Source organism: Neofelis nebulosa, chromosome 14 (assembly GCF_028018385.1).
Source record: "Neofelis nebulosa isolate mNeoNeb1 chromosome 14, mNeoNeb1.pri, whole genome shotgun sequence".
NCBI classification, from domain to species: Eukaryota; Metazoa; Chordata; class Mammalia; order Carnivora; family Felidae; genus Neofelis; species Neofelis nebulosa.
The window spans coordinates 59,904,060-59,926,484 of NC_080795.1; the positions used below are offsets into that span (position 1 = coordinate 59,904,060).

The window sequence follows — 22,425 nt, forward strand, 5'->3', positions numbered from 1 at the left end:
TAAGTCTTTGTGGACCTCCCAGGCCAAGACAGCTGCCTATACTGAGCACTTCTTTGGTCTTACACTTTCTACTTTGCATTAAAAATCATCCCATTAGGCTTATGTCTCCTCCTAGACTGTGTTCAAGGGCAAAGACTTTATCTTATTCATCGTGTACTTCTTAGCACTTAGCACAGAGCCCAATGCACAATGGGAACTTGCTATATAATCTTTGAACTTAACTAACTGTGTTATTTGGGGGCAACTTAGTCAACTTCTCTACACCTTACGTTCATTAAAATGGAGTTGCAGATGCTCAGCCTCACAGTGTTCTTCAGAGAATTAACTGAAATAATGTCTATGAAGGTGGCTGGCATAAATCTGGACATGTAGCAGTACTATCTTTTACTGTATTTCCTCCCAGAAGGCAGAAGCCATTTCTTACTGACCCTTGTACTATCACAACCAAAAGTGACATGCCAGCCATGTTTTATGGAAGAATTACCAATTAATTTGAAAAAAAAAAACCGGTTTGTCCAAATTAATACACATATATTATATATACATGCATAGACTTTTATATGCACATGCATATGTGTGATTGATTATATTTCACATTATCCTTAATGCCTAGATGATTCTACATTTTCAAGATTTTAACGAGACACAAATACGGCATAATTATAGACTTTCAGTAATTATATATCAGCATTTTATCACCATAAAAATAGATATCCTCTTTTTCTTCTTCCTAATCTTCCCAAGATTAGATTTTTAGAATGTAACTCACCATAAAAATATTCAAAAATGAACACTGTATTAGAACTATAAATTGTGGGGTTTTTTAAATTTCTAATGAATTTATCTGAAAAGTTGATGTTTAGCAATCTAATTTCTGGCATAAGATATAAAAAAATACAATTCCACTAAAATAAAGGCATCAGAAAGGTTTTCCCATAAATGACTACTTTAGGAAAAAAATCTGTAATTAATGGGATCAAAATTTCACATTGCTTCACATCTCTAAACTGATATATAAATTTAATGATTATATAAGTTGAACCACAACAGCAAATGCGCTCCTTTTACTCACACACATCAATATAATCCCAATTAAAATACTTTGTAAGATTGCCTACAGTATTTCAGATCGAAATAGCTTCTACTGAAATAGACTTTCCTGCCACTCTGATTTAGCATCTCACTTTCCCTTATCAGCAGATGGTAAGCCAAGTACTATTTAAATCCATATGTCTTCCATAGGCATAGTTCAAATACTGAATAAAAAGATGAACAAATGTTTTAGAGCTAATCAGATTAGCCTCTGAGTAAAAAAAAGAAACAGTGGAGTTTCATTTCCTGCAAAAGACTTATTACTACATCACCTTTGGACGACTGAAGGAGATATGTTTCTGTAAACCACCCAAAGTAACTGTATAGGACAAGATACAGCAAAAGACTTTCTTGACTGTGATTATGTCTTCACGAATCCTTCCTCTCTGCATGGATTCCAGTCCTGAAGGGCCATGAATCTGGTACCAGGGGGAAACCATAGTGCAGGCCCAATTCAATATCCTTAACACTAAGAACAGAGTAATTCAGGAAAACAGGAATTCTAGCTTCCTTTTGCACACAGCTAGACCCTTTCTCTCTCCTCTTCCTCCACCAGTTTCCGAAAGGGTCAAGAAAACAAACAAAAACTCCACTGAAGAACAAAGCTCCCTGCCTCCATAGAGTTCAATTTCACAGATACAACCTGTACCTTTATTCATTTCTTCTAGGCCAGGAGATGAAAATGATGAGGTTGGGTTTGTAGTACAAATAACACATGAATTCCTGGGTCTGCAAAAGCTTTCTCTGAGTTTGTCTCTAGCACGTTAGATGCTGCAGGCTCCAGGAACACTATCGACCAATACCTTTCTGCTCTTTGTATCACCCTTTCCAGGCTGGAAGCCTTTGATTCCCAGACTTGGTCATATGATTATTGGGATAAACAATCCCCTTTCACATTTCCTCTTATCTTGCGCCTAGAACTCTATGTTCTAAAAGATTCTCTTCCTTAGAAGGCAGCAGTACAGAAATATGGTGAAACTTTCTTCCCACATTTTAGATCGAATGGTGTTGATCATCATGCTCTATAAATTGGAAGCTGTGCATAAAACTAATTACTTCAACTGAAATCAAATATAGGATTACTTTTTAAAAAGAATTTACCAAAAAAAATGGATATTGGATTCGTGATTTAACAAACCTTGATAAACCTTTCAGGTTTTACTGGAACTCTTTTAAAACCTAGAAACACAGTGGCAGATTACTTCTCTAGATTCCTATATTAAAAAATTCTGTGAGCCTTGAGAAATCTCTGCTTTACCAGAGCCCCCCCACTAAAAATTTCAAATTTAAAAATGGTCTAGTAAAGCTCAAATATTTTTAAAATTTGTAGGTGAACCCAAAATTGCTATAATTGATTTTTTCCAGAGTAAGCGACTCACTAGATAATATTATACTAAATAATATTATACTCTTATAGTTATTAGAAAAAACTTGCATGTAAGAAATAACTCATCTAATCCTGTGCTCCTAAACAACATTCAAATATAAATCAGTCTGTAATAAACTATGTAGTTTGTATAAACTATGGTAGAAAAATTACAAGCAGCAGCACTGCAGTCTCATGACAAAAGTAAGATATGGTTTTCCAAATTTTTGTATAAGCACACATATCCTCATAGAATTCTAGTCAACTAAAAACGTATCAATTCTAGACCTCCTAAAAGATGAGGAGTGTAGCAGAGCCGATGAGAAATAGAAATATAAAAATGGCACAGTCCTTCTCTCTCAGGAGGTCACACTCTATTATGAGAGAAAAATTTACAAATGGCTAAATTATTAGACCTGGTATTTGCTGTTTTCCTCCTATCTTTGCTCTGTTGTGCCTCAAACTTGTCCAAATGCCTGCCCCCTTGCTTCAGAGGAAAAACCCCAAACACACACACACATACACACACACACACACACACACACACACACACACACACTGCCCCACACATGTACTTCAAAAAGTCTCAATTTCAGCCCCAGGGAATATCATAAAAATCCCACTCATATCATTGCAGGTAAATTCATACATGAAATTCATAAGGATTAGAAACTACATGGGTACCAACTCCATCTCAGGCCAACCTGCCATGTTTCAGACTCATCTGCTTTATTAAAAATAGAACAACTAAGGGGCGCCTGGGTGCTCAGTCAGTGAGCCAACTTCGGCTCACTTTATGATCTTGCAGTCCTTGAGTTTGAGTCCCGGGTCAAGTTCTGTGCTATCATTACAGCTCAGAGCCCGGAGTCTGCTTCAGATTCTGTCTCCCTCTCTCTCTGCTCCTCCTCTATTCATGATCTGTCTCTGTCTCTCTCTCAAAAAATAAATAAACTTAAAAAAAATAACAATAGAACAACTGAGACTTTTGACTGATCCTAAATATGGTGCAGTTGATTGTCCTAGAAAGGCAGGACCAATTTGGGCTGGTAATAAAGATGGATAATTAATCTAAACCTGTGAGTTCAAATGTAAACCTCAACTGTATTAGAACTTTACGTATCTCAGAGACTTCTATCCACCTATAGTTGGTTACCTACCACGAAGCAAGTTAGATTCATAAACTCATGATTAGAGTTCATGGTCCTGCAAGTTTGGGAAAAAAACATTTTAAAAAAGAAGTCTAGATATAAAAACTTGAAAGGCTTATATTAAATAATGGAAATTGGTCACTTAAGACAGCTCCTTTACTTTTCAATGATTATGCTGTGTCTATAGAGAGTTTTTGAACTTAACTGCCAAAAATTCTGTGATCATGACACCACGCACTATGGCTGATTTTTAAAAACACATTTTAATTTGTACTTACTAAAATAAAGTGAAATAAAAACTTACGATTTTTCTTAATATTAAATCAGTCAATACAGTATCGAAAAGATATGTCTATCTCTCAGATCCAAATTGTTTGCAGGAACTGAAAGCCTTGAAGTTTAGAAGATTTTAATCAGGACTTCCATTAGCCCCTTACCAACATCTCAAAGACTGTAGGAATACTAAACAAAAGGGAAAGCAATGCTTTTAAAACGACTTAATGTAATACAGTATGAAAATATGTAACAGTTTTAGCCATTAAACAACAGGTGACATACTGCAAGCAAGGATTTCTCTTTTTTCTCAGTGACAAAATAAGACATTAAATAGGACATGAAAATGAGCCCACAGATTAAATCTAAGAGAAATGATTAGTGATTAAAACAGAACATTACAGGGGCGCCTGGGTGGCTCAGTTGGCTAAGCGGCTGACTTCGGCTCAGGTCATGATCTCGCGGTCCGTGAGTTCGAGTCCCGCGTCGGGCTCTGGGCTGATGGCTCAGAGCCTGGAGCCTGCTTCCGATTCTGTGTCTCCCTCTCTCTCTGCCCCTCCCCATTCATGCTCTGTCTCTCTCTGTCCCAAAAATAAATAAACGTTAAAAAAATTTTTTTTTTAAAAACAGAACATTACATAAAACTAAAATACAATAGTTCTTATATATAATGAATCAATCAAATTGGTATAGTATGAATGGCATGTTTTTAAATGGTATTCAAGAATATATTTTCATTTCTATTTGAAAGTAATGGCCCTAAGTAGAGTTACTTTAACTTATAATTGAATAAAAGAGTAATTGACACGCATATACTATATACATATTTATATAAACCATACATATTTATTTTTTAAACTTTCTGAAACTTATTCACATTAATTAATGAAATTATTAAATTTTTACTTCAGACTATGATTAAAATACCCAACTCTTCTCTCAAACTTACTCTTTCCTTTAGGTTTTAATAAGACTCTTGAGGCATGCATATTTCTGCGAATTTCTAAATCCTATCAATTAAAAAAGATTTTCCCATGCACAGAGGATCTTAAAATTTAGTCTCATAAACTTTCACTCTGGAGGAGGGGGTGCTCACCCCCTACTCTATCATTTTTAGCTGGAGTAAGACAGCTCATCTTCTACTTGTATGCTCTTTAGACTTCGGGATTGACTCTTCTTCAAGTTTTCCAAACACCAAAGTTCTTTTTCATTTGTTTATTGCTTGTACCCCAATAATTCCCTATTTCATCCATCCCCATCTATTCAAACCCCAACGCTTTTCAAGAATCACCTGATAAGCAACTTATTCCATGAAGCCTTCCTTGATGGCTGAATTAAGCAGGGGTCATTTCTTCCTCTAAAATTTCTTAAATACATAAAATAACCACATTTAATTTATTTCACTCAATAGCACTTGACGCTCATTTTCTTATACTATAGTCATTTGTTCTGAACACTATCTCCCCCAATGGTTTCCAAATGACCTGAAGAATCAGTGTCCATAGCATGCTCACGTTGTTACGACTCCTAGAATATTTCGTACAAACGAGGCTACCAATATAACCTCTATTAAATTAATGTCAAGTAACTTAGAAATCAACTCCCACATTTCCTATAATTGATGTCATTTCCTGTGATCCATTAGATGTTTTCATCTGAATGCCTTGCAAACTTGGTAGGTTTTAAGACTAGTTTTGTTAATTTACACTTACAAAACAGTTCACTCTAGGGTTTTGCTAATGACACTACCATTTGGTCAAAATATATATATATATATATATATATATATATATATATACATACATACACGCATATATGCGTGTATGTGTGTATATATACATACATACACGCATATATGCGTGTATGTGTGTATATATATATATATATATATATATATATATATATATATAAAGAATGTGGACTTTAAAGCCAGTATAATGGGCATGATCTAGTCTGACCCACTCACTAACTACCTGGGTGACTTTGGGCAAGTGACTTTAACATCTATGAAACTCTACTTCTCCTATAAAATAAGATCACAGGTGGCATCTATGTCATGGGGTTATCGTGAAGATTCAGTGAGTTACTACAGATAAACAGCAGGGCTTGACCCACAGTGATTATGAAATACTAACTATTATTAGACTCCTCTTCCAATCTCTAAGCCTCATGTATCATAACTGCCTTCCTCTTGGTCACCAACACATGTAAACTCTTAGAGATTTTACATCTAGTATATCTATGGAAATCATTTCTCATTTTCACAATCCTAGCCTGAAGTCTTTGTTACTCATATAGTAATATTAGCCTACTAATTAACCTCTCTCACCATAATTCTGGACATCTACCCATACCCTTCCAGTACCCTACGTAAAATGCCATATTAACATTATTAAAGACTTGATCAAATTATCCTTGACTGCACATCTCATGATGGTTCTCTATTTCCTTGTGAAATAAAAATTTTTAAATAATAATTTGAGGAAATTTCCCTAACCTATATGCCAAGTCTTAGCTCCCCAAACTACACTGCACATACCTTCTGGTCAAACTTTTCTATTACCTATATCCTAAAAGTTCCTTAAGCTAACCTCACATTGTTCTAATTACATAGCTTGCTCCATGCTGTCATATTTGCCTGCTGAGAGTTTAGTCTTTTTCTTAAAAACCAGCTCAGAAAACTCTTTATGACAACTTCCTTTAATTAGTCACTTAACTGAATGTGATCTGTTCCTCTTTAAACACCCAAAGAGTGCTCTTCTCTCTACTTGCCCCTTTTATGGAAGTCTTATTTATATTATGGTTGTCCATATACCTGTCTTGTTATCTATACATGACTGTATAATACATGAGAGCAGGAATCCTGATGTACTCATAGTCATACCCTTTATAGGGTCTTTTATGGTTTCTGAAACCTAGTAGGTGCTAAATTATTATTTACTGGATGACAAGAAAAGTTAGAGACCAATATGTCAAGGAATGATTCTACAGAATTGTCTTCTATTTTGGATTTCTATTTCTTTCAAGCCTTTTTATATATATTTTTATTATTTTTTAATGTTTATTTATTTTTGAGAGAGAGATTGTGAGCAGGGAAGGTACAGAGAGAGAGAGGGGAACAGAGGATCAGAAGCGGGCTCTGTACTCACAGCATAGAGTCCAATTTGGGGCTTGAATTCACAAACCATGAGATCATGACCTGAACTGAAGTCGAACCCTTAAGTGACTGAGTCACCCAAGTGCCCCCTTTTTTTAAATACTTGTTTTTCAGAGTAAGAGAGAGAGAGAGAGAGAGAGAGAGAGAGAGAGAGAGAGATACAGAGAGAGAGGGGGACAGAGTATTTCTTTCAAGTCTTTGGGAGTCTAGGTTAGTTTGGTCTAGTACATGTTGGTTCTTTGAAAATAAATCTTGAACCCAGATGAGTATTAGCACAGTTAAATTTAGATACAACCAAATAACGCACTTGAATCTCCCAAACCAAACAAACAAAAGTATGTTTTGTTGAAGTTTCATGAACTAGAATACAACTAGTCTCTAGTATTATGAAAGGACTTCGCATAGCGCAGTAAGATGCTTGGAAAAGCAAATGAAAAGAGACTGGATTTAGAATGGTTTTCTACACTTCCCTTTAACACCTGATTTTCATTCTTACTTTATAATAAACTGTGTAAATGACCTTGAGTAACTTAAAATAAATTCAAATATTTAAAAATAGAGTTTGTGTGCCAAATACTTCACTGAGTAGGTATTAGCATCAACTTAATGTGATCACCAAAACATATTAACTTTAAGAATGTTTGGAGACAACTAAATCCCTTCAGTAGTACATACACACCTTATCTATCTATCTGTCTGTGTGTCTGTCTATCTTTACCTTGTAAGACTCATTTCAGTATACTATACTATCTAAATAATCTTTGAGTACCAAGGCAACTAAGGAATCTATCTTTCAGCTTATGAAAGTGAAACCGATTACCTTATTATTTCTTTGTTGGTGCTTCAGAAATGCACTTTATTCACACCGTATTAACTCTTTCCCCATAATAATCTCTAAAGTCAACATTAGGGTTTCTATTACTTAGGTACCACTGTGAAGTAATTCTAACTGATTACAGTCAAGAAATGATACTATTTTTCTGTTTCCCAAGAGTACATATACATAGCCTGGTAATGTGACTTATACTTGCCAATAAACTCTGGTATTGTGTCATCCCACAGAGGCACCTGATTATATGAAAATCTATTCTAACAATTTTAAGTTGCAAGTAAGATATGATTACTTAGCTACATGGATATTCAATACAACACTATTTATAACAGCAAAAACTAGAAATAACTTAAATGTCCAACCACAAGAAATCAATAATCATCTTTTCTAGTACAACTAGTACAACATATAGTGAAAAACTATGAAGTCAATAAATGTGATGTAGCAGAATATATACTGATATGGAAAATGTTTACAACTTATTATAAAGCAAAACTGAAGGTTATTTGATAAAAACCTGTAAATCTTTGTTTGCATATATATATCTATGTGCATAGGTGTGTGTATGTGTGTGTGTGTGTTTGTGTGTGTGTGTGTGTGTGTGTGTGTGTGTGTGTGTGTGTGTCAGAAAAGGATGCAGTGAAGTGTTGAATGGCCATTTTCTCATCTCTGCTTATTTATATTTTCCAAAACGCCTACAAAGAACAGATATATTTTAATGGGAAAGAAAAGGCAAGAAATATAATTTAACATTCTTTTCTCTCTTTGTAGGCTTTTCCTAATTTTTTTCTCCATTGCATCCCTAGCCTCACTCTAGAGGCCACCTCCTCTCCTGAAACCCACAGGAATCAAGTGGAAATACGGTCATTTTCATCATGACCACCGACACTTCAGGCAAGTCATATATGAATAATGGGATACCAACTCTGAAGGAGCATAAAAAATCTAAGACAGGTTTATAGTTTTAAGATTTCAGTGGGACACAACTGAATTATTCAAATCCATTAAACACAGTTAGAATGATTCACAGCCAATTTTATTTTTATAATTGTAATGAAACAGCTGGGATTAGTCTATTCATGGACTCATAAGAAATTTGCACCCCACCTACTAAAATTAGTTTCTGCATCCAAAATTCTGATTTGAACATCTGACTGTGAACAAAACAGGCATCATTGCTCAATGCCAAGAAAGTGAGGAAATAGACTTTAAGCATATCATATTCTTACCAGAATTATTTTATTTCCATTGTGCATACTTCCCTTTATCATCATTCACAAGCAGCCCCTTTAATAACATGATTCTTTGAAACAAATTTATTTTGAAAGAATGAGCTTTCTTATACAAGATAAGCTCAAAGAATATAATTGTTGAATATTTAGACTATCTTGTGATAGTGTTTTTTTGTTTTTGTTTTTGTTTTTTTTTTAGTAACATGGATTCTCAGCCATTAGAGGGAAATCTGATTTGAGAACATGTATATCAAATATTATGTGACATCTCTTTGGACACCAGCAGTACAAAATCTAAAATACAAGATTTTAGTCTGAAAGTTGCCTCAGGTGTCAATTCACATATTTGGAAGTTTAAGGTTTTAGAGAAAATTGACTTGGCCCTAGAATTTGCAATTTCAAAAGATGAGTAACTGTATACTTCAATCTCTATAATTTTCCAAAGGAAACAGTGCACAAGGATTGAATGACTCAGTCAGGGTCACACTGCTAGTTAGTCACAAAGTGAGTCTAGAATACAAAGCCTCCTTGCCTCCAAAATCCAGTACTCTTTCCACTACATCACAAGGGAAGAGTAAAAAAACTACATAAAATCTAATTTTACCAGAAAATAAAATCCAGTCATGCTTGAATCACAGCTAAAGACAGCCTATTAAAGGTGGGACACACCCACCTCCAAATCCAACTGTAACCTCAATGGCCTAGACATCCTACTAAAGGATATCTAAAATAATTAAGATATATTTTGGAGTATTCAGAACTATTTAAATCACATATGTTGGGGCGCCTGGGTGGCGCAGTCGGTTGGGCGTCCGACTTCAGCCAGGTCACGATCTCGCAGTCCGTGAGTTCGAGCCCCGCGTCAGGCTCTGGGCTGATGGCTCGGAGCCTGGAGCCTGTTTCCGATTCTGTGTCTCCCTCTCTCTCTGCCCCTCTCCCGCCCGTTCATGCTCTGTCTCTCTCTGTCCCAAAAATAAATAAAAAACATTAAAAAAAAAAAAATTAAATCACATATGTAATTGAGGCAAGCTCTAAATTTCAGTTTGATCTTACAAACCATCCTATATTATATATATATATATATATATATATATATATAAATATATATATAATATATTTATATAATATATATAAACATATATAAAAATATAAATACATATATAAATATATTATACACACACACACACACACACACATACACACACCTAAATTATAGCCTAAAATTTTGATAGCCATAGTAACTGGATAATCTGTACACCAAGGATCGCCTATCTAGACAATCCACATTTTAAAAACCTCTAACTTTCTTTTGAATAAGTTATATAACTCAGGATAAACAGATGGATTTTCTTGAATTACCATGTTTGAGGTTATAAATTCTTGACATTAAGAATAAGGTAAAACTCCTAAAATATGGGCAGTATTGCTTCCATTGTACCAGACTTTGCAAAACAGATAGGCTTCTACAAAGTTGTAAGTCTATAAAAGTATTTTCATTTTTTAACGTACTAGGAAAGAAAATTTTTTAAAAAACAGCAAGTAATTATTTTTAAGTGAATAGCTCTCTCAAATGTAGTATTTGTACATTTTCAAATTCCCATAGATAAGCTTGACTTAAACTGTATATATAAATGACATCATATATGTTTTCCTAAATGTCATTAATTGGTAAGAACAGCCTGAAACTTATTTGTGGCATATAATCAGCACAACCTCAATGCTAATTGAGAAAGTATGCTTGTGCTCCTGTCCTTTTAATATTTTATTAAGATACAATAAAGAAATAATGTTATATCTGACATTCAAAAAAGCCTATAAAGAAAATACTTTCTAATGGGATCAATATAAATATTTCAGCAATAAATAGAAATGAAGATCATTAAATTCCATATTTTGAAGAAAAAATATTAACTTCTTCTCTGCTATATTCCTTTGAAGCCCACATCATTACCCACTGTATCTACTAAACAACCAAGGAAGGTAAAAACTTTAAAACTGGGTTGAGAAATTGTGAAGCACAGCAGAACATTGTCCAGAACAGAATGAAACAAAGAAAAAGAGAGAAATTTCTCCCCTGAAAAAGGCAGGCCTACCTGAGTCTACTGCTTTCACTTAAAACGCATGACTCAAGTCTGCTTAAGAAAATGGGTCCTGCCTGAAAACAAATTTCTCTACAAAATAAACTATGCTGCATATGTAAGCATATCATCCCACAGCCCTGGCTATTGGTCATTTGTTATATACCATATTTATGATAAGAAATAGCTCTTAAGGATTATTTGCCTTCTCCTTAACTACCTGCATTCATTATTAAATAAGTCAGTTTACAATTTAAAATTTACTCCTACATTTAATATTTCTAGGATGTTACTCTCTACACCTTATCTATGAATGAATTCATTTTATATATTTTTAAATGACACATTTAGAGGATGGTGATTTGGACACTGAACACTATTTGTCATCAGGCATGTATTTTCTCATTTAAGTAACTGGAATTGTAAGAAACTATCCTAAGGAAATGATGAAACAATAAAATAATACACACAAGCACATGCATCAAAGTTTCTTTATAAGTAAAAATTGGAAGTTGCCTAAATGTGTATCAAGAGAGGATCTTTTGAGCACATTATGATATGACTATTTCATAGCAAACATGGAGGCAGTAGGCCAAATACTGTGGTTTATATTTGTTGTTGGGAAAGATATCCACAGTATATTAAATAAAAAAAGAGGATTATAACAGAGTGAGACAATGACCAAATACTTGAATAATATATGTTTGTATGCATATAAAAATAAGTTAGAAGCCAATATATGAATAGAAAAGTATTTAGGTTGGAACTTATGAGCGGTTTCCATTTTCTTTAGTGCTCTGTGTGGTAATACAGATATACTTCTTTTTTGAAAAGCATGTATCACTTGTGTAATTCCAAAAAGCGATTTTTCTGTTTTGCACACAAAACATATAGTGTCTGCTTAGATGGAACAAATCGTTCTGAAACTGCAGAAAGTCATCCAAGCATTTATTAACAGACCATGGAGAATCAAAGGAGGCCATGCAATGCTTAAGAGCATGGACTACAGTCAAACTGCCAGCATCAAAATTGCATCTCTGCCATTGAAAGTGGTGCAACTTCGGGCAAATTAATGAATCCCTCTGCCTCAGTTTCCTCATCAAAATAAAAGGGATAATGATAGCTTCAAACTCAAAAGGGTTTGGTGAGGATGAAAGTTGTTAATCTAATAATAAAACTAATGGAAAGGCAGTAAGCTTTTAATCCTAGAAAATGAAATGCTAAATTACATGGAAATCACGTAACTATAAATACCCATCTACATTAATAAAATTCTTTATTTTTGAATGCTTTCATGTACAAGTGTTGTTGTAAAGTAGTTCCCCCAGGTTTTGTCTTCCTCCTCAAGAATTAACACTGGGCATTAGGACGTATTCTTGTGCTAGCCACTACATCACCAATGAAATATCTAAAGTCAAGTCCCCGAGAATAGATTATTTTATGGAACATTTATCTACCAAGACTTTTTTCATGATTTAATGTAAGTCTTGAATGCCAAAATATAAACACCATGCCATGCTACAGGCAAATGCAATTCAATACACCATACTGTCGTGGATCTTACCATTTTCCTCAAACAAAATACTGTGCTTGTTAAAAATCTATTTTAAAAACCTTTGCTGGTATCCAAATTCTCATAAAGGTTTGACTTGTTTTAGATGTTAGTAAAATTATAAAGTATATCTTGCCTATTAAAAATACATCTATATATCCTTAGCTATTTCTGGTTAATCATGATGTTACAAATAGGTAAATTTCCAGGGTATAAAATGGTTCACCGCTTTCATAATTAATATGCCCACATTAAATCTAAATTAGGAAACTATCTGTTTAAAGAGGAATGTTAACATGCAAAATTATACACGAGAGCTATCTGCTCATTCTGACATTAGTAATGATACCAACCACTCAATTTAACACATCACAAAAGTCCTGTATTTATAAAAACAAAAGATTCCTTTGCTTTACTCCTAATCATTAATAACAAAAAAATATATGCCTAAGACCAAGTATTGTGGATTTTTTTCCAAAATAAAGTCATCTTATGGTTCTATTTTATTTCTGTCATAGTTAATCACAAACATCTATAGATGAGAATGTTGCTTCACTGAAATGAAAGAAACAAGTTCTTCAAACTTTCCCAGCGGCAGTATTCTGTGTATCAAGCTTTCTTGAGTTAACTGGTAGACCATTCTAGTAATCAATGTCCTTTGTGTAAATACTTAATGGAAGTTCTCTAAGAGAGTCAAAGAGAAAAGAGAGTAAAGAATATGACAATGGGAACAATGTTTACTTTTTTGTTGGGAGCAAATAATACACAAAAATCCAAAACAAAAAAAACTTTCCTGTCATTTTAGGTAATCGGCACTTAGTTCAATCCGTCCATCAAATTGGACTTTGCCAGAAAAATACTAGATTTGCATCAAGGCTACGTAGCTCATGGCTGACACACTTTTGAATCATTCTCCATCTGTTGCTCCTGAAACTTGGGCCACCTTCTGTATGCTCTTCATTTCCAACATCTAAGAAAGAACATTCAACAATGGGTTCCTTTTGAGGCCCTGTTATCTCCTGACTCATGCAGTCTGTGAGAAAAGGAAACCAAGCAAAAGATAGTTATACAGGAAATAATTAACAGATACTGTGCTGAAGGATACCATTTCACAGTGACTACAAACTCACAGCCCAATTCACTAAAAGATACATCTGCTTCCCCTGCTTTACAAACTTGGGCCAGCAGAACTCTGCCAGACTTCACAAAAAGCCTATGTTACAAAAAAGAAAAAAAAAAATGTGCTCCCAAAAATACTTGAACCAATGGAACTGACTTATAAAAAGAAACTGGAATAGAAAATCCCATTGGTCAAGTCAATAAAACCAGACACGTATGTATCAGATTGGTCTTAGTTGTGATCTAATCTGTCAAAAATGAGAGAGAGTAAGTGGAGGAGAGGGGCAGAGAGAGAGAGAGAGAGAGAGAGAGAGAGAGAGAAAGAGAATACCAAGCAGGCTCCAGGCAGAGCCCAATGGGATCGTGACCTGAGCCAAAATCAAGAGCTGGACACTCAACCAACTGAGCCACCCAAGTACCCCAATCATACCCTTTTCTAACCGGTGAACAACAGAAATTCATCTATGCAGAGCAGAAGCACAGAGATATACAAGGATTATTAATCTCTAGATATAGTAAATGGCTTTTAATATTTTATTCAAATATCAACAAATAAAATATCAAAAATTACCAAAAGAGAAAATTTATCAATGTGGCCCAAAAGCAACAATTTTACAACCAGTGATTATGGAGATGTACACTTCCCATTTTTTCTGGTACAGTCTGTTCTCTTTGGTATTACAGAGATCTATATGGAAACGTTCAAATGGAGTTAGAACAAATCATATGTACATATGTCACATCACTGCTACCTATATGTATCTGAAAAACTGCTTTTATTTTCAGTAAACATGAATAAAAAAAACAGTATAAGGCTTTTCCCTTGAAATCATCTTTAGTTAAAAAAGTTCCTGCGATCTTCTGTCACTGGTTGTAAAGGCATTCAACGCTGTCACTTGTTTGAACGTCTGTTTGGCTGCCAATGGACCGTCCCCAAAAGAACATTTTTGCATCTCAATAGACTGTCCAGTATCAACAATCTTTAAACTATAAATTTAACACCACTGAAGCAAAGGGGAAATAACATCTACTTTGTGCTGTCTTGGTATCATATTTACAAAACGAACAAACAATCATACTACTTTGCACTTATCTAGAACCCTGCATCTGAGGATCTCAAATGGCTTGACAAACATTAATTAACTAAGCTGCACAGAACTTCTGTGAGGACAGCAGCCATTCTAATCCCAAGAGTGAGATGAACGGAGATCCTGGGAGGCCCTGCCTTTGACAGTCAGCGCCCAGCTTGGAACTCAACTCCCAGAACTTGGAACAGATCTCCCAGAGCCCATGGCTCAAGGTCTCTGCGAAAACCAAGTGGTGCGAAAAGTACACGTTGAAACGGACAGACTTCCCTAAATAAATTTACACTGGAATCTAGAATCATTTTCCCCCAGACGCATGAAGAAAGCAGACTGATAACTAGGGTGTCTGAACCTACAGAAGACTTAGGAGCCGATAAGGTATCTATCTGACTGCAGACGTTTACCTGGATGTTGATCTGCCACAAACTCTCCCTACAGATTTACCGTCTAAACTCAGTTAGACTTCTGCATTCCATTAAACAAAAAAATGCATTTGATATCGGCAAAATCTTTGTGAAGTTTAATGGCAGGTGTTTTGTTCCTATTACTATGGTTATCAGTTACAAGCCGTAACTTGCTATGTTATAAAATCCAATCTGAAAAGTCAATTATAAGAATAAGATCTGGTATTTCTTATTCAGGAAATCATAGGCCTAATACAGTTACATTTCTATGAGTCTGTCTACAAAATGAATAAATAAATACCTTTGTGTAAATATACATCATAGAAGAAATTGGCCAGAAAAAGGCACACGCCTGTACTGAGTTCTGAGTACACTACACTGTTTAGTTTAAAATGAGAAAGGAACAAGTTGAATATTTAAAACCAATTAACTTTTGCTTTTAGCACAGAAAATGTTAAATATGTTAACCTCTTCACAGAGCCAACTTTTAAGTTTAAATGAAAACATTGCATTTTCAAAACATTTTCAGGAACTTATTCATGTTTATAAGATCCTTCTAGAAGTTTTAAAAGAGTAACAAAGTCTTCATATAAACTTGGACTATTTCTAGCAAAGAGTATAAGGCTTTCATGTTTCTTCCTACTCATAAAAGAAAAAAAAAACAACGATTTTACAGGAATATTATGTATTTAATACACAACAAAAAACTCATTTTCATAAAGCAATTTAGAAGATAAGGCTATGTTAACATGCCCCCTGCCATCCTCAAAGCACAATGGTCCACACAGACCACATATACAATTTAAAATGTTTTGTAACAATATCAATTCCATACTGGTAACAGGGAAAAATAAAAGATATTCACCAAATCAAAATATATATAAATGATCTGCTATCGAACACAAAACTAAAAGCCAAATGCTTACCTAACCTACATAAAACAAAACAAAAAGGAAAAAAATGAAGAAAATTAATGAGAAAATATTTTGAAATTTTAGTTCTCCGTGATTCTTATATCTCCTTCCTCACTTTGAGTACAGCAACATTTCATAACGAAACCAGTTAAAAACATGTATCAGAAAGACCAATATCCTGAAAGCAACATTATAACTACAAGCTTTGTGAATTGCCCTAAATTCATTCAGCCTGCTCTTTAAAAATGTTTCCACTATTCACCAGCATAGGGTTGGAACTATTTTTTTTAAGTTTATTTATTTTGAGAGAGTGCATGGAAGGGGCAGAGAGAAAGAGAGAGAGAGAGAGAGAGAGAGAGAGAGAGAGAGAGAGACAGAATCACAAGTGGGCTCTGCACTGAAAGGGCACTTAAAGTACAGAGTCCGAAGCAGGGCTTGAACCCATGAACCATGAGATCATGACCTGAGCTGAAATCAAGAGTCAGCCACTTAACTGACTGAGCCACCCAGGGGCCCCTGAACTATTTTAAATTACATTCTCTGCTGCACAAATTTATCATATTTAACTCTTGTTATCAATCTATATAGTCATCAAAGTTGCTAGTCAAGTTTTTACTTTTAACATTAGAAACTGTATAATGTATTTATAAATATACTTACTTTATTAAGGCTATATTGTATACACTGTTCAACAAAAAAAAACTTTTAAAACCTATTTTCTGTTTTTCAAGTTGCTTACTACTTCTAAATAAACATGCCAGATAGCAAGATAATTTCAAGTTCCATTCTATTTATACGCAAATATGAATACTACATTCTGCAAGTATGCATTTCCACAGACAACTGTATTTTCATTCAAAACATGTAAACTATTTGCATATTTGTATGCTGTATTTATAAATTTTTACAGGACACCTTCACTAATAACTAGACCTCTACAATTACAAAATTAAAGCGCATTGTTTTAATGATGGCAATACTCTGCTGAGTTTCTCCTTTCTGATAGCAGACAAATGAATTGAGAAGCATGTATTTGCTATAATAACTCGCCAATAGCAATTTCTACCCCCAAGGTAGAATTCTTGTCAAATTCACAACCACAATGGGCTCTGCTTCTTAACTCTTTTAGACGTCTTAAAAAGCCAATCAGCCCAGATATGTGTATATTAAAAAGTTGTAATTCACTTAATACACTAAATACTTCACAAATTAAATTAGCTACCCTTCCTATTCCAAATATCCAATAAAACTGGTGATTTCCAAAAGCAATATCCAAAGACAATGAAAATATAAATTTTAAAGAGTCAAATTTTACTAAAGTCAAGGAAGAATGATCCAAGTCTTTCTTTGTGTGTGTGTGTGCGTGTGTGTGTGTGTGTGTGTGTGTGTATATATATATATATATATATATATATATATATATGTAATAGATGATTGCCTTCAAAAATCATAAATCCTGCGGTTAGGAATTTGATTATCTGTAGAACATGGTGAAGCAACGTCTCACCAAAGATTTTGTACCTCAGCAGCTAACGCGGAGGAACTAAAGAGGCAGTTGCGATGATGCAACAGAAACTTGAAGTCAGGGAATTAAGGAAGTGGAGGAATTGAGAAAAACAACTTTACAAAAAGTATTATCATACCCAGTCTGCTCAAAAAATAGACTGCTCTTATGCTCAGGTTTTAGACTTAACCCCATAAAAAATTACTGATCATTCTAAATTCTTCGTGCATACAAATGGTGGCAGAAAAGGAATATTCCAGAAATAATCTAAAAGAGTCAACCAATCTGGTATCCAATGAAGATGTCCCAGATGAAAACCATTTTTTTTTTTTTTTTAATTTTTTTTTCCAACGTTTTTTATTTATTTTTGGGACAGAGAGAGACAGAGCATGAACGGGGGAGGGGCAGAGAGAGAGGGAGACACAGAATCGGAAACAGGCTCCAGGCTCCGAGCCATCAGCCCAGAGCCTGACGCGGGGCTCGAACTCACGGACCGCGAGATCGTGACCTGGCTGAAGTCGGAGGCTTAACCGACTGCGCCACCCAGGCGCCCCGAAAACCATTTTAAAAAGGGAAAAAAAAGGGTTGGGGAGGTCTAGCGATATGGATGTCAGGCACCCATTACAACACACTCTCCGGATGCAATATGAAATTTAAAAACATAAGACCTATCATTCCTGCCTTATAACCAGAAACCAAACACCACTCGAGACCAGAAGAGTCCCGGCACGCTAAGAAAATCATGCACATTTACAACTGCAGCTCCACCATATATATTTATCGGAAAGGAGCTCCCTGAATTGAATGGCCTCTTGAAGGGCACAGGCACTGTTTCTCTTCTTTTTAAAGTTACTTATAATAAACTTGCTCCTTCCTTACAGGAAGAATCCTTTGTTTCTCCGTGTACAAGGGGCACAGGCTCTTCTCCATTCAAGCCCTTCTCTTGGCTCCGGGGCATGAGTGCAGCCAGGAAAGGGAATGGTTTTTACAATTAACTGTACACCTCTAAGGCGCATTTCTCCACTCCACTAGAGAAACTTGAGAAGCACAGATAGGCTGGAGAATCTGCAGGAAATGAGAGCACAGTGGTCAAGCAGACCCTCGAAAGAGAACGTTTTCTCTGCAGAATCCATCCAGAGAGACCTCAGTGGTCTCTGACCTGCAGGTCAAAGCATTGGGCTGGCTGAACTCTTATTTCCTAACTGACTCTTTGGGGAAGGTTAGCTGGTTTCTGATCCTACCTTCCAGGCACGGACAAGGCTCCAAAATCATGTAGAAGGCTTTAACTTTTCTCAGCGTCAAGGTGAAATGTCAAAGTGGTGGTGCCTTAGGCCAAAAGCATCACTTACTAAGTGCCCATGAATTTTCAAAATCTAAAATATTTCTTGACACAGCTACATAGCATGAAGAGAGAGATCAAGGAAGGATCTTATCCTTCTCAGAGGTTTTGTGTTTCTGCATGGGACTGTGCCTTTCTTCCTAAAAAAGCCTGATCATATAACAATGCATGTTTCTTTTCTTTGGATGCTCTTCACACACCATTCACACTTAGGTCTATCTCAACCCCCCTCCCCCTTTTTGGTAACCAAACAACAACAAGCATTGTCATTTGTACATAATTATACTGTCAGTTTTAAAAAACATTTCTGTATTAGCATCTCACCCTGGGCTTTGCATTCCCAGTGATTTAAATCTCCGCTAATTTCCTTGTTAACCACATACAGTGTCATGCCACCTTAAAATTTAAAAGTCATTTACTTATTTTAACGTAACAGATGTGCAATCTTCTGGGATTCCAAACCTCCCTTCTCCAAATGCGGCCTCACTGTTTTGCATAATCACCAGGAATGATTAGCCAACACTCAATCTGAGCTAAGAGCAACGACAAACAAATGCCTGCCCACCACTGTTGATATCAAGTGTGTGAATTGTACACACAAACACACATGAGCTCCTTTCCTCCACTTCGGCCTTGTAGGTATAAATCCCCAGACTGAGACACATCATTTAGTTTTAGCCGGAAAGACTAAATGATACTAAATGTAGAGAATGTGTGTTCTCCCGGTTTTCCTTCAAGATATGTGCATTATTTAAAAATGAAACCTTCCTACCCGTAACAGGGACTGGGATTCATCCTTGGACTTGTTTTCTCCCGATGCAGGATACTGCTGGGTGAGGGGCCCGGACTTCTCTCCGCCAGCTGGCACCCCCTGCAGGAATCCCTTGGTCTCCACAGCCAGGCCATATATAGGTCGTGCCAGATGGGCAGCTTCGACATTGGGGCTATCCCTTAGAGTCTTGGTCTGCTCTTGGGTGCCGGACACAGGTGTCAGAAGCCCCAGGCTTGCCTGAGTATATGACGGGCTGCCTCGCAGGATGTCTGCCCCTCTCCAAGTCATGTTTCGAAGGTCATCGCTTGAACTCTCGGTCCAAACTTTCTCCTTCAGCCCGTCCTTGTCTTCCACCTTCTCCCTCTTCACCACACTCTCAGAAACTGGCTCTCCCATTTTAGAGTCTGGATTGAGCAGACTGTAGACCTTGAGGTCAATTTTGGGCTCCTCCTTAATGGCGGATACGGCATGACCGTCCTCTTCGCCGTTGGCTGTAGTGATGTCCTGTTCCTGGCAATGAACAGTGTTGAAGTGCTCCAGTAGTGACTGAGTATCAGCAGCTGTAAAACTGCACTGACGGCATTTGTAGCAGCTGTGTGCTCTCCTGGAGAAGAAAATAGTCGTTAGAAATCTAGCATTCGGAAGGGCTTTTAAGAAAAACAGTCTTTAAGCACCTGAATTTTATCTCATGTAATGTAATAAGCAGAGCAAAATTCACCAGTCCCAACACCCAGAAATTGGAATGTAATTCACTGGTATTTTTGTCTTTGTTTTTTTTATTTTTTATTTACTTTAATTTTTTAAATGTTTTATTTATTTTTGAGAGAGAGAGAGAGAGAGAGAGAGAGAGAGCGAGCAGGTGGGGGAAGGGTAGAGAGAGAGGGAGCCAGAGGATCCAAAGCCGGCTCCATGCTGACAGCAGTGAGCCTGATGGGGCTCAAACTCAGGAACCTCGAGATCATGACCTGAGCTAAAGTCAGACGTTCAACCAACTGAGCCACCAAGCCACCCCTGTCTTTTGTTGTTGTTGTTTAGTATTTATTTATTTTGAGAAAGAGAGAAAAAGGGAGAGTGCCTAGCCCCACAGGGTTCCATCTCACAAACCATGAGATGACTGGAACAGAAATCAAGAGTCAGCCACTTGGGGAGCCTAGGTGGCCCAGTTAGTCAAGCATACAACTTCAGCTCAGGTGATGGGCATAGGTCATGATCTCATGGTTCATGGGTTCGAGCCCCATATCAGGCTCTGTGCTGACAACTCGGAGCCTGGAGCCTGTTTCAGATTCTATGTCTCTCTCTCTCTCTCTCTCTCTCTCTCAGCCCCTCCTGTCTGTTCTCTCTCTCTAAAAATAAATAAACATTATGGGGCGCCTGGGTGGTGCAGTCGGTTAAGCGTCCGACTTCAGCCAGGTCACGATCTCGCGGTCCGTGAGTTCGAGCCCCGCGTCGAGCTCTGGGCTGATGGCTCGGAGCCTGGAGCCTGCTTCCGATTCTGTGTCTCCCTCTCTCTCTGCCCCTCCCCCGTTCATGCTCTGTCTCTCTCTGTCCCAAAAATAAATAAAAAACATTGAAAAATAAATAAATAAAAAATAAAAATAAATAAACATTAAAAAAAAAAAGTAGGACGCTTAACCAACTGAGCCACTTAGGTGCCCCTCACTGGCTTTTTTGATTCTATATAAAGAATGTGACATTCCCTTTTGTTATGTTAACAATTATAGGTATACACACAGGTACACACTGATGTGTACACGCTCTAGCCAATTCACATTGAAAACTGGTTGGTTTGTTTTATTATTGAAGGACTTGCTTTGTCATTTTACTGTAGTTGGATAATTATCAATTCTACATTTTTAACAGATACTTATATATTTTTACACTGATTTCATCAATGGACTTTTCACTTTCTATTTATTTAAACTAAACTGATGTGTTTTCATACAAGTACATCTATATATGTATCTCTAAGTTAAGTGCTTCATACAGCTTTTATGTGTATTACATTCTACCTGATTACAATGTTCTTTTCTTTCATAAAATTTAAATCAATTTAGACAATGAAATATGGATGACTGAGCTACATAATCTACTAAATAAGATGTATTAGAAGCTCTAGATTTTTTAAAACAAATTCTACATATCTGTAAGGACTTAGGAACGTTCAACACATTGAGTGTCTTCTAGATGCCATGCAGCATGATAGATGCTGTATGGGTATATTCATAAAAGGAGAATGTGTAAATGTGTGTTTGTGTGTGTGTTTTCTTTCTAAAGTGCATAAAACAAAAGAACTTATTGTTGAATTTCATAGCATCCTCTGCAACTAAAGATGGAACACTGTCATATTAAGACAACTGTTTGATTAACAAAGAACAGAGGCCCTGTACCCAAAAAGGCATACTGGAAAGGTACACAAATGACTTGGATAAGGCACACTTTTTTAACTATAAGAACTTTGTGTGGCTCTTTAAACCCCATGAGAGACACTTGCTACTTCACTGATATCATGTATTGACAACTTAAACTAACAAAGTAAGTTTTGAGAGCTATTACTTAAA

At 36.0% G+C, this 22,425-nt stretch overlaps 1 protein-coding gene across 6 annotated transcripts in view; it reads right to left on the minus strand.

The window, feature by feature from the left end:
- Nucleotides 1-22,425, minus strand: part of TRPS1 (transcriptional repressor GATA binding 1) — a 259,341-nt gene that overhangs the window by 158,136 nt on the left and 78,780 nt on the right. For all 6 annotated transcript variants that reach the window (XM_058698879.1, XM_058698877.1, XM_058698874.1 and 3 more), the window contains one exon: nt 19,868-20,471. In XM_058698879.1, coding sequence (XP_058554862.1) covers nt 19,868-20,471 — 604 coding nt within the window. The remainder of the gene's footprint in view (nt 1-19,867; nt 20,472-22,425) is intronic.